The 23886-nt window shown below is 34.3% G+C and overlaps 1 protein-coding gene across 1 annotated transcript in view; it reads left to right on the top strand.

Moving 5' to 3' along the window:
- LOC143187072 (uncharacterized) overlaps positions 1-23886 on the top strand; it is a 31011-nt gene that overhangs the window by 2138 nt on the left and 4987 nt on the right. The window contains exons 2-5 of the mRNA XM_076391025.1: positions 11044-11285; positions 16447-16823; positions 18277-18546; positions 18873-19262. Of these exons, the coding sequence (XP_076247140.1) occupies positions 11066-11285; positions 16447-16823; positions 18277-18546; positions 18873-19262 (1257 nt within the window). The 5' untranslated portion in view covers positions 11044-11065. The remainder of the gene's footprint in view (positions 1-11043; positions 11286-16446; positions 16824-18276; positions 18547-18872; positions 19263-23886) is intronic.

Here is a 23886-nt window from a genome sequence, read left to right as displayed (position 1 = left end):
AAATTTACAGGGTTTTGAAAACAAATTTTTTTTACGTGGTTTTATTTACAAACTGTAATGTTATTTTTTGGAAGAAAGTTTTTGAAAATTTATAAATAAAATAGAATGACTCTTTAATTATTTTATTTACTTTATTCATGAAAGGATAAAAGTATGTACTCATGGTCTGAATCTTCTTGCGTTGTTATTTTGGTAAGCTATTGAGTGTGAATAGTTTCAATACGTTTATTGTACACATGTGTGCATGTGCTTACGTATACAAGAGGACAGATGGTGCGCTGAAGATAGTATTAAAAAAGTTTTTAATTTTAAATGCTTTATTATCAAAACTGTAACAAATAATACAAGAAGCTGTTTTCATTAATTCAATTATATTTCTAAAATTACAAAAACTTGAAATTAAATATTAACAGTAAAAGTAGTTAAATAAAACATTTACATAGTAGAGAAAAAGGAAAGAAAGGTATTAAAGGAGTAATCGAATTTGTATTTAAACAACCAATTATAAAAAAAAGATAATTAAAAAATCTGTGACAGTCGATGTATTTTCTAAATAAATTTTAAGAGATCAAACTTTTTCTTTACATTTATGCTTCAATATTTGTAACTTCAATATATTAAATCGCAAAACTATTTTTCCTATGCAAACTTTTCGTTGTAAAGTAAGCCAAATTCTGTAATATCGAATTAAATTCAAGTTGAATTAAAAATACCAGTTTTTAACGGCACTTGATAATCTACTCAATAATTTTATCTTTAGAATGTATACTTTTTACAATGATTGTTCATATCTCATATGAACCGCCTCGTTATCAAGGTTTGTGTCATCGAATTGATTCTATTGTACTCACATCATTATTATGAAATTCGTGTCTTAAAATATTCATAAATTATATTATAAACGTAGTAATTGAAAACATTATCATTTGTTATTAAATTCAATGAACACGTTAAGTAAAAACGATATACATGTATTCAAATTGACAAATGAATAAATTCTACAAACATAAGACTGTAGAAATAGAAAACTACAGAACTTTATTATTAGTCTATTTTCTCTAGTTATAAACATTTGGTTATTATCTAGTGTCATATGGTGTAATACAAATAATAATCTATATTTATGAATTATACCTCTATATCACTTTCATTTTGACAACTACATGTTTACTTTGCTTGCATCTTCTGTCATTTTATATTCTCGATAAGCGTTTTATCATAAATTGTATGAGTGCTGCAAAAATGTTATTTTATTGTATATTACCTGAACATTAACTTCAATTACACAGAGTGTCTGTTTTATCTGAACTTAGTGAAATATTTCAGAAAAGATTAAAGATATAAGGAAAAATGCTATTACAAAAATTGTTTGGTACGAACCATAGTCTTTTGAAATATTCCACAGACACCCTATAGATATTTTACACGATATGATTACGTAGTACATGTAAAGAATCATAAAAGATACTGTAATTGAAAAATATTTTATCAAGCTTTTGAGTTATCCTTATGTAAGTCAGACGAAGAATTGATTTTCTGCATTAAAGTATCGAAGTGTCTGCCTCCCACGTGGCAGCAAGTACGTAGGACGTAGGTCGTTAAGCTTTCCAACCTATTCGTACACTATCGTTGGCTTGCTGACGGTATTGAGAGAACCATCTCTGTCTTTTAACACCACAAGTATTGCCAAAATTCTAATGGATAGCACTTAATGCATATTCATACTATTACTACCCAATCATGGAAAAAAGCAGTATCTACTGCTAATATTTTACTGTTATTTTGTGCTAAAAGGAAAAGGCAAAATGTTCAAAAATTATTCTTGTTATGATGAGACATATGATTGTAATTATTGTAGATCTTTATGCAATTCCATATTTTCATAAATACTGTTTAAAAAATGAAACCTAAATAAAAATTTACTTCGTCTTTCAGATACTGTAATTTGCACTCTACTTTTCATATTTTCCAAATTTGTCAACGTTATATGCATTTTGCAACTTTTTATACATTGAAAATTTCCAAAAATGCATAAAAATCCGCATCTAGTAGTTACCTCACGGCTTATCAGTTTAATCAACCTGGTTCATTTTCAGTTAGACGAGACACTTTGCGATGACATATATTTTGTAATGCAATTAAATAAAATTATATTTGTCTGTCCTTTCTGTATGCTTAAAGAGGTGCAACGAATTTGACTCTTTCTTCAATGTATTGTACATATAAACAAATTCAGGGTGTCGCAAGTTTAATGTGGCAAACTTTGGCAGTTCATTGTATCATAGAATTTCAATGTATCTACATAAAAAAAATATTATATAAATATTGGTTGTTTAATGCTTTACTAAAAAGTTATAAACGAAAATGCGAAATTCCAAGGAAACAGTTAAGAATAACGATATGCAGTTTTATACGAAATGTGTTTACGATCAGCACTTGACAAATGCTAATTTTTGTTGAATATTCATAATTAAAACTCGTTTAAACTTGTCCTAACGTTGAACTCGTCCTAACAATATCTTTTTATTTATGACATAATAGAAATTATCATATCGTCACTATGTAAGAATTGTTGAAAATGTAAGAAATTTGTGCTTGCAAATGTAGTGAAACTTGTTCCTCTTCTATTTTTATTCCCGAAGTACTTATTTATACATATATATATATACCAATAATAGAATACTTTATAATATATTCTACTAATAGAATACTTATATCAAACAGAAAGAATTCGCGTACAGTTTTCTGAAGTTTTACATTTAAGCCAAAGTAAGAACCAAATGGATTGCACGAATATTATCAGTTTGCAAGGCTGAGAGAAATTAGAATTAAATAAAGGGTGATAAGTCAGTTATGCTTTGAGTTATAATAGTATCGGAGACTACAGAGAAATTAAAATTAGTTTGATGATTAATCAATTTAATAACGAAACATATGCTTTACGAATAGATTAATGAATTAGTAACTATACTTAATATAGTTAAAATATATAGACAGTTATGCCTGCTAACAATTATATATTAAAAAAACATAACATAATAAGTACCTACTAAAAAAATAAATTACCTTGCTACTCAAAGTAGAATGCATAATAATAACAAAACAGAAGAAATTCTGTATATATTTACTTCAATAGGCTAATCAAGTTAAGTAAAAAGATGATAGCAAGTAGGTATCAAAAAATCATTAAAGAAGATTTTTATTTTTATTTATATTCTTATTTTAGGCATAGTAAATAATAATGTGTACGTCTGTCTTGTGTCATCTTATTTGGAGCATCCTGTTATTTTATTACGATCTATGCTTTCAGAATTAGATTCTCCAAACGGTTGTAAAGGTAAACAGTAATTATTTAATTATACATGATAACATGCTAGTATTTGCAGTGTGTAGATGGACTGTGTATTTATATCAATTTACTAGATATATAAATACCTTATTTTTAACAATTCAACTATTTTCAAAATCATCGATATCATCTCTCTCCACTCGTAAAAAATATATTCATTTATTAAATACGTACGTGCTTGTTTAAATGCTATTATACTGACTCGAACATATTTACGATTTTTCATGCGGCAAGGGGGCGGCACGTATTTAAGTGTCATTTGAATACCGATCTATGTCCAGCGAGATATCTTTCTTTGATAGTTGTCGATTTTCGCAGTCCTCGCCTGCTATGGCGCAGACTGCCACAAAACGAAGGAGAAAAAAGGGCGCGTACACTCGGTACACAATATAAAGCCCTTTGGTAATGCGTAAGGGGGTCCACCAACGAAATTATGGATCGGGTCTAGGTACTACGTGTGCGCATGACCATCGTCGATTCGATCTGTCCTTTTTCATCTTGTTTTCCACCCTCCTTCCGATGCAAGTGTACGCATCCGTGTATTGTGTACACACGTACATACATTTGGCTTTTTCGGTCCCCCTTATCTCCTACTTATCTTGCTCCTTTCTTTGTCACTGATTAGATATAATAATGTTTTTTATTATCATAATAAATTTTTCAATTGTGTTTTCTACATTCTTACAGTCGTTCAAATTCTGCGACTGTAACGCAAAAATATTTCATTTTATTTCGTATGCCTTTTTTATTCTTTGGGTTTGTAGGATATAATGTTGCACAATGTATATACTTTTGTATTTATTATTTTACATTACAACTCTTCTTTATTGTCAAATTTCTGTTTTTTTTTTTTGTGAAACTTTACAAGTATTATACAGGATGCTTGATAACAGGTGTCAGAAAATTTGAGAGGTGATTTTAGATGCCAGAATATGATAAAAATCAAGAATGAGAAAATTGCGTTTGAAGCTTTATTTCAGAGTTATTAAATGTTGAGAAAACGACTAATAATTGGCGTGAAATGTGTTCGACTTAGGACTTATTCTGCGGACAGCTTACAGTAACTAGATCAGACACAAAGAAATCAGTAGAATAAGGCTCAAGGTAGACACAGCAAAGTCAGTAGAGTAACTTCCAAATCAGACAGAGCGAAGCCAGTAGAATAAGTTCCAAGCCAGACAAACCTAAATTACTAGAATAAGTCCGAAGTCAGACATATTTCACGTGAATTTTAGGCGTATTCTCGCTAATTAATAACTCTGACATGAAGCCTTAAAGGCATTTTCGTAATTTCTTGATTTTCCTTTTATTTTACTGTTTACAATCGACCCTTAAAAGACATCTGTCATCGAACACCCTATACATTCTTATATTATTATTATGTATCTCATTTCTATATCACTTTTGTCACGTTCTTGTATATCGTGAGTTTTTAACTTAAGTTCCAGTTACATATCACATAGGGGATATAGAAACTTGCGCCATCTATACAGGGTATTCCATTATTTCCCACGCTGTACCTCGTTTTAAGAAATTTTTCAAATAAAACTTAGTGTGTTTTGAGGAAATTCCTAGAGTGGCGATTTATGATGGTTATTTTGTCCTAGGTGAACGTACTTTTGAGATTTTAAGAGATTACCGAGATTTCCTGCAAAACTTCAAATGGGACACCCTATATAATAAAAATGTTGCACTTCTACTACTTTTAATGATAGGACTTTCTGATAAGAACGTCTATGAAAATATTAAAGTTACGTAATTAATTAATAATTTTCTATGTTAAATGTCTTATGAAATATTCATAGACATATACGTATATTAGTTTTTCTTTAGAATTTGAACATATGGAGGAGGGAAGTGCTGCATAGTTCCCAAGACATAGTTTTCCTAATTTCATGGCTAGATCGTTTCGGTAACAATATCCTTATCTTTTTACATACTACAACGTTAGGTTATTTGCTATCTCTAAACATTCCCATGCCTGTAAATTATCTTTCAGCTAGTATTATATGGCTAAATACCTTTGAGTAATTAACCATCATCAGGTCCTAGTATTATAAACTCATTAAGAGTAAAGTAATGTTGGGCTATTCGCTTTTAATTTTATACAAAAATATATTAGCGGCAATATATCTAATCTGAATTGTTTCACACTCTCGGGAAGCATTGCTTCAAACAATATTCATAACTGGTATGCAAATGAGCCAATTATATGTCATTATGTAATTACATGATATTTAGACTAACAGCATATAATAATTAAATATATTTTATTTATTTAATACACGACACTTTGCGATGCCCGTGATTTGATATTCTTAACATTTTATGACAACTTAAGATTTTATTATTAACAAGTATCAAACGTTTAAACTAACTTGTTCACCAAATACCTCCAACATTTTAGCATTTGTAGGTTAATACACATGACTGTGTTCTACTGCCGCTACCATCAAACTTTTAATTATCTTGTCGTCATAATGTCGTAACCTTTATGTATCAAATCAGCACATGTGTCGCCATTACCACCAGATATTTCATAAAACTTATTCTAACCTCGCAATGTCATCATTGTGTTGCCATTAGGCTATTATATATGGGATTGTACGTCTGTTTTCATTTTTAATGGGGAAAACAAGGAAAGACATGCGATTGCGTGTCAAAAAGTTGTTCCTCTGCATTGGGACTCATAGACTTAGACTTACACTGGCTACATTAAGCAACTTTTAGTCGGGCAACTGAGCTGATCAACCCGAAGTCGACCAGTTGCCAACCGTTTCAACCAAGTTGAAGTGATTTCTGACCGTTTAATTGGAAGTAACTGACTCTTTTATTTTTGGTTGAATGGTTTGATCAGCCGACCAAAAGTTGCTTAAAGCTATGTTTACTTGGGCAACCAAGTTGATCGACTTGAAGTCAATCAAAGTTATCCGTGCAAACACAATTTCAACCAAGTTGAAATGACAATGTTGATCGACTTTGGGTTAATTAACTCGGTTACTCGACCAAAAGTTGCCTAATGTAAATGTAACTTAATATAAACGCAGCTTTACCGAAATGGTTAAAAAATTAGACCACCATTTATTCTTACTAACATCAACTTCAATATACTAAGATTTTACTTGCTAATATAATTCATTGCGTGAATCCAAGTTTCTTCATGGACAGATTCACCCTTTCTGGGATTCAAATGATTCTTCGTCGCTACTTGGACTTTGCCTTTCTACTAATTACTTCAAAACAATCATTGGTTAATATTTGTGTAATCTTAGATGGTCCTATAAACTTACTTTCTAATTTAGTCCTCAGAATGTCACTTGATCGCACAAACACAATTTCTTCTACATAGGCTTCTGTAAAAGTCCAACGTTTCTTACTGAAAACTTCATCTTACTTTGCCACGTTACTTTTTAATCGTTTGGTAGTAAGTTTTCTATCATGAGTCATATGAATTACCTCCTCGGTTTTAGGTAAACGTTGTTCCGCAAGTTCCATATTAAGTACTTATATTGCGCTCGACACGAAATCATAAACGGCAAAAAATTAAACCTGTTAATTTTTTAATAATACAAACTATTGTGAGTTGAATTGAAGTTTAGATGTTTTGTTGGGTTAGTCTGATAGTTTTTTTTTTAATTGGACGGTAAGAAGATGTATAAGTACGAAATACAACCGTAGTAATAAGGTGCATAATGATAAGAGATGAATGAACTATTTTAAGTCTATAGGTAGACTGCGGATCCTGATTAAATTTCAATAAATCAGGATCAAAATTTCAATAAATCAGGAAAAAAAATTTACCCAGAAGGGTAAATATACTTTAAAGCATTTGAAGGCTGAAGAAAGTCTGTAATGACGTTCCATTTCTCTAATTTTATCTATGAAAATAGGAATTTGCATAAATATGCGTAGTCTACCTATAAGTAAAAGTACTGGCTCTATCTAAAGCAACTAAATATAGTAAGCATCGGAGGGTTGAACGTTTACGAAACACTTGTAACGTTTCTGTGTCGCTCAACAATTTCAGCTGTTAATTGAAAACATTCATATTATGTATTTTAAGTATTTATTGCATGTACTTTGTAGAATAATAATTATCAGTTCATAGTAATCATTGAATACTTATATCCAACAGATTATTTCAAATAGATTAATTAACGCAATGATATCAAACAATAAATCGCACTAAAAGCAGGGAATAGAAACCGAAAAATTACAGTTACAGTTACGATCAGGTCAGAGAGCCCACCAAAATGACACGACGGGTCACTCTCGGGGTTGTTGAGAGGTTTGAGCGATTACAGGTTTCGCTTCAACCGTATGTTCTGACCCGAAGAAACTTCTAGAATTTTTAGTCAATCGGAATTCATGAGAGGTTATAACTGGTCAGGAGCTTCGTCTTGACTGGAATTCGTGATAATTCGGCCAGAAATCTGGGCAGATCTCCAGTCTAGACTCTAGATCGTCTTTCATGATAGGAAGAAACGGTTAGGAGATTATGAGTTTCCTTTCAACCAGCATTGAGTTGATTTAATTCTTTGGTCTCATTCTTTAAAAGTAGAAATTCATTCAACCTGAATTCACGACCAGACTCCAGCTGTATCTAATTATGTTACGATTACCTCTGTGATCGATTATTATTGAAGTAATCATGGTAACAGTAACCATTCACCGATTAATCAGTATTGAAATAAATCAGTAATTACAGATAATTTTTTTAATCTACAATTATAAATGAATAACTTATATTTTATTAAATGTAATAGGTACATAATGGAATGTTTGAAAGGAGAGTTGGCTAAGTTAAAGTTAAAGGTAGATATGTAAATTATATTTTTATACCAAAATCATAATTTTCATCAGTTCTCACTACATAAAAAAATTATTTGTTCATTTCATTATCTAATAATTATGTATTCTCAAACAAATGTTCATAATATCATTATTGTTATTATATATTGTAAAGGAATACACCGAGGTGTGAATCTCCAATTTTTACGAAACTTGACAATTGCATATTTTTGAACGACAAATGTAACTATGTAAACAGTTTTTTAAAAACATCTATTTGTTTAAACGATACGTTAAAAATAGCATATTTTCGTTATTTTTTCCAAATGATTGTTGATCGATCTTTTCTATAAGTCGAAATATTAAATACAGATATGATAGAATTTGGATTTTTGCGTTGTAACAAGATAAAAATAACCTGTTACATTTTATGCGAAATTAAAGTCGTGCAACGAGTAGTTTTGAAATAATATGTATATTCTTACGTTTTCATCATTGCATTATGACATATACATGTCCTCGCCACTTCATTCTTTTTATGGCGTGGAGTAAATAATGAGAATCTTCGAACTCAAATTCTACGCCTACAAAAGACAAGGAGAGGAATAGGATTAAGAAATGTAGAAAGGTAAATTTCTTATTTGCTATTAGATTTTCACACAAGGTAACACTATTCAATCGCTTGTGTACTCCCAATAAAAATGGTGTCAAACACGACACGATTTCGATTACTTATAACAAAGATACATAAAACTTAATTTGTAATGAGGAAGGTCTTACTTGACCTACTCCAAACCTTTCTGAAAACCAAGTTTTAGATATTTTTATCATAAATAAGCGGAATCATGCCGTTTGGTATCATTTTCATCGGGAGAACACAAGAAATTGATTGGTGTTATTTGCAGAAAAGTCTGATAGCAAATAAGAAACTTGATTTTTTCGACTTCATCTTTCACTTGTCTTTCATGGTTCTCCGTTGTTTTTGGATATGGAGCTCGAATGTGAACGGCCTAGCCCAGCTGTGTCGATCATAAGGGTCTCAAGTCCTGGGCTCAAGTCCTGACCGTGACTGCTTTTCTCGTAACCTCTCAAAACCTCTCAGAATCGGTCTCTCACCAAACGGTCACAGACTCTTGACTAAAACTCGATCGGTTAGCTTTTCCAGTCAACCTTTTAACTGTTTTTAAACACGCTTGTAACACGCTTTTACGATCAGAATTTTGGTCATCTCTCGTTACGATTACTGGTCGCTAAAGTATAGGTAAGGTATAGATTTTTTCCAGCAAAATAAGCAAGATCTGATTTAAGACTGAATTGTCTCTTCACGACTATAAAGCTTATGCAATGTAAATATTTTTTTCGAAAACTACGAATTCTTTGAAACTACTATTTTTATGCAAATTTTTCAGATGATTCATCTAATTCTACATGACAATTTTCATTATGATATAAACATATTATCCCTGCCCAAAAATTTTCGGCTAAACTCTACAATATAAAATTATTCAAAAATGTTGTTTTTGAAATGTAAAATGCTTTCGTATGAATATAAAACATATGGGAATATTAGATGGGTTTGGTATGTGGTAGTATTTTATTTTATATTTTTAAATAACTTCATATTGTTATGTTTGGCCAAAAGCTCCTTGTCAAGCGTAGTAAAAGACTTAAACGACTCTCCTTCAAGGCATAACTTCGTGAAATCAGTCATCTCGTAATCTTTCTACCATTTTATATGAAATTTTATCCTTGACTAAAAAGTAGGTTGGTACGGTTTCCCCATTATCCAGATTTCTTATCAATAATTGTTTCATTATTCCGCTGAGTTGTTTCCAGACACGGTCCTTCGCAAATAACATTTACATGGTAATTGTTAGGTGGATTTCGCTTTAAATGGTACGGTATACATTTTCCCTTGTGAGACTCTAAATCAAAATCAAAATCGTGCAAGCAAATCTACCATCGAGTAATACGAGGGTCGAAATCTCATTTATACTTGGTGGTAGGTTACAGTTAGTGATAATCGTAAGCTTAATACCAGGCAAATAAATACACGCAAAAATAGTTCAGAGAATTTACCATGTATATCGTACAAAGGATATTCATTCGCAATTCGCCATTAACTCGCTGAAATAAGATCCAATCAAGGTCGTTTCTGTTTGCAGTTGCGTTTCGCGATCATGAGTAAAAATAATTAATAAAAATTGTGTACTTAAGGTGGGATAACTGTTTTCGAAGTAAGATAAAAGTTTCAAAACATCAACTTTTTTCTTCCATATTTACGGCAAAGTTGTCGAATTTGGATCACTAAAATATTTTTTACTGTAGGCTGGTAATAAAATATTTTCAATATTTAAGATGCAACTTCAAGGCAAAGTGATTGATTTTCTCTAAAATATAATACAAAAAAAGTTAGACAAATAGTTTTTATAATTGCGACATTCGTCCACGTAAAGCAACTGGTTTCCTAGAATGGACTCTTAGTTTCCTAAATTGGTCCACTGGATTAAAGTGTAAAAATAATTAAATTTTCTTAATAACAAGTGTACAAAATGTATTACATAAATTTCAGCATTCCTAATTTGCAAAATTCCATGGTAAAAGTTAACAATCTATTATCAAGTTTCTCTCAAATTTCTTTAGTAGACCAAGTACATAACGTTGTGTTTTTGTTGATTACTTTATCGGCGTTAATATAAGCATAACTTGTAATATATAATTGATATTACATTTCATTTCTAAATTTATTTATGTATTGATGTGAAAAAGTATTAAGTATTGTATTAATAAGTAGCAGCTAAAATTATGATTAAATAGATTTAAGTGGTTAGAATTGAATTACGTTTTTAAGTAACAGATTGTAATTTATTGTTTAAAAAATGATTTTTCATATTTTTGTTTAGGAACAGTTGAAGCATTACAAGAATGGGTGAGAAGACATTCAACCTTACTTGGAACAATCATCTAGCAAATTTATCTGGATTGTTTGAAGGATTGTACAAAAGTGGTTCCTTGACTGATACAACTTTAGCTTGTCAAGGTGGTATGCTAAGAGCACACAGACTGGTATTAGCAGCATGCAGTCCCTACTTCGAAAGAGTTTTTAAGGAACATTATGGTGAACAGCCAATTCTTATTTTAAAAGGTAAATCAATAGGTATTTAATATAATATTTTAAATAAATTGCACCTCATAATTTTTTATCAAGAAAGATGAAGAAAAATAATGAAAATAATTCTAGAGATTCCAGAAATTTTCAATTGTTAAATAACTTTTCTAATCAGTTTTTATTTTCTATTTCTAAAATCCATAATATTTTAAAATAATTTTAGGCAAATTTCATTTCAAAATTGAATTAAACAAAATAGGTGAAGATATAAAGTATGAAATAGTTGTAAGAAACTTATGACGTAATATTTATTTCTATACTAGTCTTACTAAAAAGGGATGTCTAAGAAATTGACGTAATAGTTAATATAATGTATTACAAACACGTGTTATAAAGTGCATAATCATTTAAAACATTTAAAACATTTAAAACAGGCCATTTAAATAACCTATGCGCACGTACAAACAAATTGTTTCGAAGTTCATTTTTATATATTATATCACCCTTTTTAATTTTCACTTTACCAGTAAATGACAATGACCAGTATTCTTGTATGTTGGGACAAAATGTTTTCCAGTGATGTTGTAGAGTAGAAGAGTGCAGGTGCTGCACTGCATTTGACTGCATCGTCTGCTATACTCCCACTCTTCTACTGTACGACATCACTACAATCCGATTTTCTAGAGTTGAGCACTGGTGGTTGGGTCCTTTAACTTGTGATGTTGTTGCTCCTCCAGTTCCTGAGTAGTGCTTCTATCATGCAAAACTCGCCCTACTCATTAGGCCTTAACCAATTGTCTACGAATACTTACAATTAGTCGTGGATCTTCACAGGTCCTTGCTTATTCCCTATTTTTGCCTGACGTTCTTCTTTCTCAGCGGCGCCACCTAGCGTTATTGCAATGGCGGTTAATAAGGGTGTCGAATCCTGTTAGCGATGTAGGGAGACTCGTGCCGCACAGAAAAACTAGCGGACAACTTGGCTTGATTTAATTTAAATTCGAAACAGGTTAAAAACAGCGTTTTAACACGTTCGTCACCACGTCACCCATATCTGGGTGACGTCACCCAAGTGTATGCTTCCGTGGGGGCCCCGTCACCCAAATATGGGTGACGCTGTTCTTGTTGAACACAGAAAAGGGCGATACTGACGAAGGCGTCCTCACGGTTAAAAAAATGGTCAAAAGATCATTCTTGTACGAGCAGCCGTCATGACTGGCAAATACCACTAATAAAGACGAACATCGTTTTTACTGTTAGCATAAACGCCAGAAAATTCATTTCGTGTGACCGCTCATCACGCCGATCCTGATTTACCCTTACAGATTCCAGGCAGTTCTCTAACCGACAAACTTATCACATTCCCATTTCAATACAAAACACTTCTTTATTCTTTACAATAAATCGAAGATAATAATATAATTCTAATACTCGAGTTACATTGTTGATATTCCTGCTTATCGCTTGTTTACGTTACTGCGCGTTGACAGTCGGATTTGGGCCCAGCGAGAAACTCAACCGAATCGCGCTGGGCGACGAACGTGTTAAATTACCTTGGAACTTCGTGCATGCCTATATTATATTGAATCGTTATCAAAATCCCTTCGATTGATAAAGGAATATGCAATAAGTAATCAATTTAGCATGAGGTGTGTTGCAGATGAAGGAATCTAAGGAATCTGCTTTATCGAGTCAGTGACAAAGACGCATTTGCTTTCAAGGACAGAACGATAGATTCGATTGGATACACAATCTGACAACGTTGCTTGAAATACGCATCTAGTGTTGGGTCCTTGTCGGGTCATGATACCAGCCTCTTGGCACGTTCAGGGTTCAGCTCTGGAAAATCGCACTGTAGGCACACTCTGGCTTGTCCCGCCCTATGGCAACACTGACAATGACTTTCTTTAGAGCATGTATTTTTGACATAAGATCACAACCCATGGATAGTCCAAGTTGTACGTTCACAAACTCGTGAGGAATTGTCTACACCCGACAGGTGGTCATGCTTTCGCGCATATAATAATATGATTCTTGGATGATATAAAGCCTTTGTGCTAGCAGCAAAGGAACGTCTTCGTGAATCGTGCTCTTTGCATCGTCTGCCACAAATACCAATAATGTCTGTCGCCCACTTAACAATACAGTACATGAACAACACTGGTCCAACCTCAATATATTCATATAATTACATGTAATTTAAATGTAAATACGTTCACCCATCCATAACAGGACAACATTGGTGCTATTACAAATAGGTGGATGCACTTACATTTTAGCTACACATCGCTCATTTATTACAACAATGACATAATCCAAAAATCATAATTCTTCGAGCAATAAAGCAATAACTTCATTTTACGCAAGAATCTGTTTTTCGCAAGAATCTGTTTGCAGCTAGTGAGCGATATAATGTAAATATGACGTTGGTTTGATAATGTTCACGCGCTGTACAGTTAAGTGGGTGACAGTTTTAAATCCTCCGATGAGTACTAATCCGGTTGGAAGTTGGCCAGGTCTTATGTTCTAAATTCGTACGTTTTCTAGAAGTCAGTAATCAATCTTTATAACAATTTTACTAGGTGTTTACCACCAGACTTTGTCATCTTCCTTCCACGCTGACACATATAAAGTGTTGAGAAGGTAATTTTCAGATACAATTTAAAATAACTTTTGTAGCCGTCCATATAAATATTAGGTATGAAATACAAATATGAAACTACTCAATCAGTATAATAACACAAGACCCTTTGAGTATCTCTGAGGTTTTGTTTGCACCCGAACCTGAGCCGAATTTAGGATGGATGAAATATAGGTAGCCAATCCGACACTTTCATCTAGAAGATGACCACTTTTATAAATTTTCATGATTAACCCTCGGTTAACGACTGCTGTATGAAAAGTGATCCAGTGCCTGTTTCTAGTTATGCCTGCTGTTTCTTTCCTATGTTCCTATGTTGCCTCGGCCCTGTGTTGCGCCGCGTCGTCTGTATCGTCTGCGCGTCAATGTGCACCTAACCTTAAGGACAGGATCTTCCAGCACTTTATAGCTAAGAATTTGAGTTGTCCGCTGATTTACAGTTGCACAATTCGAGAGTGAGAATGCTAAATGAATATATAGCAAAAAGGAAAAAGGATATACATATATACGTAGCAAAAAGGATTCAGAAATATCCACCTATAAATCATGCTCTGATTGTTACCACTCGAAGTTGGTAGTTGTTTGAAACATCAATGGATGGGTCTATTGATACATAATCGTGTCGTGTCCATACTCTGGACACGAATTGGTTACCATAGTTTTGTGTATCTGTTTATCCATGTCGAGTTCTTCACTATGTATGGTCCGCACAAGCACCGTGCATAACAGATAACGTTCGATATTTTTCCCGTTTCCTGGTCTAGCCAGGCAGATACATGGCCATAGCTCTGATTTCTATAAATGTGTGAACATTAAGGAATGTGCGGGTTCAGGTGGTAGCTCGAAACGTAGGTCATATATACTACTAGACACAGCCTGTGTATAGTGCGTATATAAGAAATTCAGGAATCGAGACAAACATAACATGAAAGTGTGACGTCACATGTGATCAAAAGATGATTCAAAATGTTTGACACGGCATTATCTTACATTACAAATTATTAAAAATGCTGCAAACATGTTGTGTTCAAGGTTGCAAGGAAATACACAACAATATATAAGCAAAAATTTAGTTTATGATCAAAATAAAATCGAGGCGACGCCTCGAGGATTAGGAAAAAGCTGTCGTTGCCCGTCGAACAGAATCACAAGAGGATACTGATGGGATGGCTGTACCACGGTTGGAGGGGATGCGCCGATTCAAGGTATCCAGCCGACGCCACGCAAGAGGCCCCACGAGGGCCTCTTCGCTCCTCGTTCCAGGAGAAAAGTCCCCAAAGACGAGGTATAAGAACGTAGTCAAAGGCGCCACATCGCTGGCAGACGGTGGCAGAGGAAATCCATAAGCTTAGAGGTTCTACGTTTCGAGACTACGACCTTGAGAAGACCATTGAAGGAAGGGGGACATAGGTGGCTCCTGCCATCTACTCATCGATCAATATCGATCTTGATATCCTCCCTTGATCATCCTCCCTATTCGCCAGATCTCGCACCGTGTGACTTCTACCTGTTCCCAAAAGTCAAAAGTGCAACAGTTTCACACTTCTGTTAAATGTGAAAGCTCCTATCAACCTCGAAGACTTTGCTTTCATTCGGCGGAGTGATCTCGAGCTATTATGACAATATTAAAATAGGATAATTCGTGCTCCTTGCACACTCCATGTATCTGACTGTAGGCTCTATTATCAGCCCTAATTTTGGCGCCCTTTACGTTTAACGGATCGGCACCCATCAGGTTAGCTCGTAATCTGGCGCTGAGTTCTGACTGCTTCCAAACTGAAGATCCGACGTTGGACCCTAGATTCCAGACCCTAGAAACCAGGTCCTTCCTGGCTCCTGTCGTACCATTCCATATCATCATCATTATTTCACTGTCTTCTGTTGATGCACATTAAATATCCGGGAATTTTAGTTTTTTAATTGCACGTTATTTTATGTATGATAACTCTTTTAAGTTTATTTCTAAAATCACTGATTATTCTCTTGATTCAACCACCTTTAGTCTAATTCTGATTCATTTTCAATCCAGGCAGCTTTTACCAACTTCTGAGTATGTTCTTGATCACAATAGTTGTAACTGGTTCCTGGAAATCCTCCTGTTTGAGGCAGATTTCCCATGGTATTTTATTCAATTAATCAAATGAGTTCTATTTGGTATAGTCGGTAGTTATTATTTGATACAGTTACCGACTGAGTTTTGTGTGTCGTAATAGTACTTATATCTCTTTATTATTTAAATTAAGAGAAATTGTATTAGTGTTTAAGCTTAGGTTTAATTAATTATTATTAAAATAAGCCTCGTTAATAAACAATAAGCCTTGTTAATAAAGTAATAGTAAAAGAGAGATCAGAATTTATTTCTTAACCGTGTGCCACAGGAATCCCATTCTCAACGAATAGTATTCAACTTGTGACAAAATAGCACCTATTTTTTATGTAGTTGGAAAATATATGTTATAAAGATTGCGAATATATAAATTAAAAATGTTCATCTTTTAGTATATAAAATGGAAAGCAAATTCCATTCTTTTGATCTAACACTATTTTAAATATTAGGTGTTGCAGTTGAAGAGATGGAATGTCTCTTAGATTTTATGTATCGAGGCACCATCGATGTCGCTGAAGAACATTTGCCTTCCTTAATAAAGACTGCGACGGACCTAGAGATTCGTGGTCTATCAGGTGACCAAAGGAACCAAGAAAAGACTCGTAGTTCATATTCCAAAGTTGAGACGCGACTGCAGCTATGTCAAATAGAAACAAGGGTCAATACAACCGAATACATCAAGGAACCATCCATGATTTCATTTTTATCAAAAGAGTCTTCCGTGGAATCATTGGAAGATCATATCGAAGTGGAAGACGATCCGATGGTAATCGATGGACACGAAGATTCTTTCGATGAACCATTGCGATCTTCAGAAACACAAATAGTAAGTTTCACTAAGCAGATTAAAGTTGAAAGTAAAGTTCAAGGTATGTACATGTGCATTAAATGCGTATAAGGAGGCATCCAATGATGGTATGCAGCGTGATAAACCTTGCCATTACGATCACGTGGCCAGTAGAAGAGAAGAACGTTCCGATCCTTTCTCTCTTTCTATCCGACTGATTACATGATCATGACTTCATGGTTTAACACGCTGCATACATCACTGGGGTACTACTCCTCGGCCTACTATCATTCCGTGGAACGACAGTTTCCTTCTGTTTCATGGAATCATAGTCGAATATTGTATTCATGACGGGATCTTTCTTGATCCAGGTTTAGGTTGACTTTTTCTAATTAGACCCAAGTTAGGCGACATGTCTTGACCCTTTGTCCATCATTGCTTTTCGCTTTCTTCTTGTTCCCATTTGAAACAATAGCCCGCCTCCCTACCCCACCTCTGTCCCTACCAGTAACCCCAAATCGAATCCATAAGTTCCCTTTAACCCTTTAATCCCTTCCAAAGTTCTGCTCATTTACAAACCTGCCCAAAATCCCACCACTTTCTAAAGTTCCACCCTCAAACCCTGATCTTTTTCAAACTACTGCCCAGATTTTGCCCATGCCAGATGTCTCATTCTTAGCTTCAAACTGTTTCCCACCTGCAACTGTACACCCTGAAAAAGTTAGCTTTTTTGATTCTATTTGTATTTACTTTTATTAAGATTAGTGTTAACTAGTTATCAAACTTGATTTTACTGATATGATAGCTGAGCATATGAGTTGTTTTTACTCACGCACATGATACACGTAAAGTTATCCGTTGTTAATTCGAATGGATTTCCTTAATTTGTATTGTTATCTTCATACTGAGTTCAATAGTTTTTTATATGCCATAAGAGCACATTGGTTTTATTATACTTTCATGGTTTTACACAGACAGACATATTACGTATGTATTGTAAATGGAAACAATTAAATAAATTGAGTTGCCGTGAACTTATGTGAACAGCTTTACAATCAGGCTTGCCAGATACAAAAAGTACTACTACATGCCGATCTAAATTGTCTTCTAGTGGTGTCAGAGAGTAGAAGTTTGCGAATACAGCGCATTTGACTTGATTGCGTACTGTATCCCCTCTCATCTACCTTATGACGTTACTGGAAGAAATTTTGTCCCAACATCTGGCAACACTGGATATAAAAAGTAATTTTTTCCTCGATTTTTACTCTCTCAGAGAGTGCCTCTTTAAGTAGAAAAATGGAACTGGACAGAAAGAGACGTTCGGGTGAGGAAACTTCGTTCCCCTCCGAGAAAATATTCTTTGTATCTGGTAAGCCTGTTCACTAGTAACACAAATAGTATTGGAAAAAGTGTTAGGTGTCAAATTTGATGTTATTTTTATTTTTGTGTACCAAGAATTTGTTTTAATCTTTACTACTTTTATACTGTTTAGAAACGTATGCCACCACCAATGTATAGGAGAGAAACGCGATTTAAAGGCCAGAAAAGGGTCTCTGTGGGACGTACTACAAGAAACAGTGATCTTGTAGAATTCAAGAAGAAGGAACGTGCCATTTTAAAGGAAGGTTCTACGAGAGATGAAAGTCACGAAAATTTATCGAACTTAGTTAGATCTGAATCAAATTTTAACAATAGATCTACAGATCCAACGGTACCAGACATACAGATGAACGACGACTTACAAGAACGAGATGAGAGCCTGGTACGAAAAGTTGACCACAATTGAAGTTTATTTTTAAATCAGGATCATTGGCATTTTAATATTCATTCACTGTATTTGAGTGCATACATATATGTCATAACAGAAACTAGAACATTAAAATTATACGTTAAGTTGTATTGGAGTTAGAAAGACATTTTCAAAATCATTTTCGTATATTTATTAATCAGTAATTTAGTCTTCCACTTATCAAATATCAACTATTCAACTCACATCATTGAGAGCAGCACAAGTTATATCGACCGTTCTTGTAAGTTCGCAATTGTTATTGTTGAAACCATATTCATATGATACTTTTTTATTTGTAGGATTTTTTGAAGAATACAGACGAAAATTCAAAATTAATGGTAAAGAAAAAGAATGATATTTCTTCAAAGAAGGCAGGACTGAATGAAGGAAAAGAAAGCAGAATAATACTGACAAAATCTGAAAGAGCGCAATATAAACCTTTCTCTTGCGATCTCTGCACTCTAGCCTTCACAAGAGCTTCTCATTTAGCTAGACATAGAAGAGTACATACAGGAGAAAGACCATTTGCTTGTAGCATCTGTCCGCGAATGTTTGCTAGACAAGATAAGTTGAAACAACACTTAGATTCACATTTACAATGGCCGAAGAGAAAGAGCAGCTTGTTACACTCTAGTTGTCAATCGACAACCTCTACACCTGGCAAAGGAAAAAGGGGCAGACCAAGAAAGGTTAGATATCTATCATATATTCCTGCTTACCTTTTAATGAGACTTCGTCATTCTCTAATCTAAATAATATCTTTCTTTATCAAGCGAAGTTAATTTTATACTACTTATAGTTTTAATAATATTATCATTGAAATCTCAACTGCGCGCATCGTTCTTATTATATTCACTTTCGTTTTATACATTTCTTTATTATTGACATATCATTTACATACTTAATAATTCTTAATTTGTATGAGTAGTATATTAAATGTGAAATGAGTAAAAGTGTTCAATATAATATATTTCAAAGACAATTAAGAAAAAAGCAAAAACAGTTACTCTTGCAGTATTCCTCCAACGTTACTTTGCAATACAAATGGATCAAACTTATTTAAAGTATATATAGTGTGTAACAAGTATACGTTGAACTATTTTAAGGGATTGTAGGGTGTCCTAATTCAGACTTGCCAGCGAATTATTGGGACGAGATAGGTCCCCACTCGCTCCAAAGGACTTTTCTTGCACGTTCCACGCCCCCAAGTAGCTTACAGTAGGCAAGTGGGGAGCTACTTCCCCTTTTGGCCAGTAATTCTATGGTTAGCCTGCTCCAACTGGTTCACAAAATCTGCTCTAACACAGTGTTCGCTCTGCCTACGTGTTGCAGTAATACCGCCTTAAAGTTAGCACCGTGTTTAGAAATGAAAAGTAGCCTACACATATCGGCAAGACAAACACGTTGAAAGAGTACGTTGACCTAGACCAAGGGTGACGAACTTTTTTCAGCCACAAGTCGCATGTTTCCCATCACCAATCTGATGACTCTCACTAGTCGACTACCACTTCCCACAGCTCGTGGCTCGAATAAGGTTCGGGATAGTAACAGTAGTAACAGAATAGCGCACTATGGTAGAATTAATTTCAACAGGCGGCTCAGGGTCACTCAGCCCCTCACGCGCCTTTCTGGTGGGGCAGAGGAGTGAGCTCACGGATATTCCACACGCGTAGCAAGTGTGTCCATGCACACGGGGAACTGCCGCGGTGGGGAAACCCACCAGAAAGGCGCGTGAGGGGCTGAGTGACCCTGAGCCGCCTATTAAAATTAATTCTACCATAGTACAATGCATTTCCTACTTATTATATTTATATGCATAATTTTTAATAAGAACATTGTGGCCGTGTTCAAGCAGAACAAAATTCTTTGCTTGTTGCATATAAACACGTAAGATTCAGGAGACTCAAAACCAAAACGGCAGACAGACGCTACGAAATAATGAATACTTGGGATAAATGCAACGTTTGGAGTGGTAGGCCGTGGAGTCGAGTAAGTATGGTGGGAGGTGCTCTTTTGTGACTACGTAAACAAGTTTGTCGCCAGTTTGTCAGCCCTAACCTAGACCATTCGGTTGTTTCAGAAGGTTGTGTTTGTTTCGGAAGATCCTTATCATATGTTAAGAATCTCACAAACGCAAGTTCTTAAATAGGACTACTGTAAACGATTGTTATTTTCGCAATTATTAGGTCATACTTGAACAGCTAATAGTCTTTTGATCCATATTTCATCTGTCCGTGTTATCTACGTTCTTTTCCACGAGTATTTTTGAGCTTAAAGCTTTATAAAAATTAAATCATAAGATATACAACAAAATATATCAGACTTTATTCTTCTATTGCTTCTCCTCAATGTATCTGCAAAATTACAAAATTATCCGGCTCTTAGTTTACTGAATAGACATATAAACTTTAACACATTATTACTGTAAAACGAAGGCAGATCAGACACTACGTCATAGGGTGTTTGGTGATCCAATTGCAGTACCCTAACACCCCTTAAAATATTTCAACGTACACTTGTGACACCCGGTATCGGTATGCAACTAATACATCCTGTATCGGCAAAATATCGCATTATTTTTTCTATAAAGTCAGTTGTATAGAGAAGAATTATTTTTATTTTAGCCTTATTTTAATATCTAGCATCGCTGCTTAAATTCTGTCCCATCTGCTATTGAACACCCTGCATGCGTAATTTAAGAAAACAACGAAAGTATTCAATGTATTTGCGGTTTTTTTTTAAATTTTTATTATGACTCTTTTATTGTACGATGTAACGTTACATTTAACTTATCTTGCAAATCCGTTCATATGACAAAATGATCTATTTATACAATTTAAACGTTCCATAATGAGTAACAAGCATTCTGATACTTCGGTTATTAATTATCTACATTAGAACCTTTGTCATAATTATTTCGCCAATCAAATGGCTAAGGAAAAAACAGTTTTACATGCATCTTTCATTTATTTCTTCTGAAGTTGGTACAAATTAAGAAAGAAGAATCTTTCTCGCCGATGCTGCTGACTAGGATGGAACGAATCTGCTTGCCCGTATTTGCATACGTTATAATCGGAGGCAACCAGGAAATCTGACCAAAGACAGTTCTTCTCGCGCTTCCTTTCCCTCCACGTCGTCAGGCAGGACTCCGTCCTGGGGAAGAGTAATTCCTTTCCCCTAGGCTCCCGTGTTTTGTCGATGTGTGGGACTATATTACATGCTACTGCTCCTCCTGGAAGCAGTGCAATAGCACATCATGGTCCCAATCCGCTGGCGACCATGTGGTAACCTGAAGTCAGTCTTATCCTCGGTGACTAAATTCCTTCATTGGATGAGACGGAGTTCGGACCCCTGATTCCTTGATTAATTCCCTGATTGGATCCTAAGGCTTCTGTATCGAAAAATGATATCACGGATATCTGAGTCTGACGTAGTAACTACTAGTAGAGGGGGAACAAAGAAAGGGGGAAATGTGTTGAGTAGCCTAGCAACGGGATGACCACGCCATGAGGCCCACATTATCATCCATTAGACATGAAACTTGCTGTTTTAGATTAGAAATATAATGAGTAATGAACGTAAATGAAATTTATGGAAGGTTAAAATGAACTTAAGTATATGTTAATTAAATTAAATATGTTAATTAAATAATGTTTGTTCATTCATTAAAATAGTATCGATTTATTAAAAATGTGTTTTTAAATTTTCTTTAAAATGCTTCATTACCATGTACATGTAATTAACATATACAGACACAAACATATAACATAAGAATACAGGGTGTTTCCAAAGATGTGGGACATGTATGGAGAATAGATTCTAGATACGAAGCAATGAAAAGAGTTCATGTGTACATGTGTCCAGAATCGCTTAGTTTTATAGTTATATGCAATGTTATATTGCATACGATGCGATACTTTCTTTAGAATCTATCACTGTGTACCATTTGTTCAAGTAGCTGGAATATCCCTGTGCCTAATAGTACCTTAAAGAGGATAGTATACTGTAAAGGCAAGAAGTGGGCACGCATTTTACGGAGTGTAAAATAGCATGTGACTATAAAACTTTGTGTGTTTCGGGCATACATGCATTTTATCTTTTTTCATTGTCTTTGTATCTAGAACCCATCCGTTAAAAGTGTTTCACGTTTTTCTTATTTCTTATAGGATTTGAACCAGCGTTTTGTGCAGCAGAAAATAGCGTATAGCTAAAAAGCTAAGCATATCCAGACATATGATTAGATTAGCTTTTTTTGTTATCTATGTAGGTAGAATCCATGTTGTAATAGTGTCTGACGTGTTTCGAAACGCACTGTATAATATGAATGTATACATGTATACATGTAATACAATCAAATACAATATAATACAATATAAATACATATGTACAAGTGCGATTCAAAATTATGATTAAGGGTCGCTGTGTTCACTATCACTCCCATCTATCTTATCAGGTAACAAAATATCAGCGATATCTTTTGAAACAGATTTCTTTACATATACATTAGCATTAATATTCTGTTAACATTTAATAGTGTTAACATTTTGTCAGGTATTATAGAAGTCTTATTTTCCTGAAATCTAGTATGATTCTTGTCGAAGCACCTATTGTTTCCGGTTTCAGTCTGTCCCCATCCTTTATTTCTATTTCGGATAGTAATAGAAGAAGTCTTCTTTCGTCTGCGTTGGAATGTGGTGTTGTCCTGTTTCTAGACGAAGCAGCGCATTGCCCTTCTTCTTTGTTCCCCCTTTATTACTCCTTCCCACGTCATATTCAGAAATCTGTATCATCTATCGGTACGGAAATCTCCGACAACGCTGAAGGTTATGATGGGACAGGGCTCAGAGAAGACTTCCCCCTCTCAGATGACTCGCGAAGTAGTAACAAAGTTTTTCAAAGTGAGCAAGAGCAATAAAAAGTACAGTGTGTTGGAAAATTCTACAAACTAGTTATATGTCTACAGCAAGTTTAAGAATTTTCCGCAAGTCAATAGACCAGGTAGTCGTTATCATTGTTCTATACTGCGTTCACTGAGAGAACGCAGTCGTTTCACGCAGATGACTTCCATTGCCCCGACTGACTTTTCCACTGAGATTGGTGAAGGATTCAAGAGCCTAAAAGGACACGCCTTGCTTCTTTCTACTCTGTATACCTAGTGTCCAAATGAAACAAATGTTTCTATCTATTAAGAAACAATATTTATTGAGATATCAATGTATAAGAATCCACAGCTTATTTGATTATAAAGAAACAGCAACGGTAGAACTGTTTCCTAGATTTCCTACAAAATGTTCGATGCGACCAGGTAGTTTA

This window comes from Calliopsis andreniformis, unplaced genomic scaffold (genome assembly GCF_051401765.1).
Source record: "Calliopsis andreniformis isolate RMS-2024a unplaced genomic scaffold, iyCalAndr_principal scaffold0022, whole genome shotgun sequence".
Taxonomy (NCBI): Eukaryota; Metazoa; Arthropoda; class Insecta; order Hymenoptera; family Andrenidae; genus Calliopsis; species Calliopsis andreniformis.
This window is presented reverse-complemented; position numbering and strand designations above follow the sequence as displayed.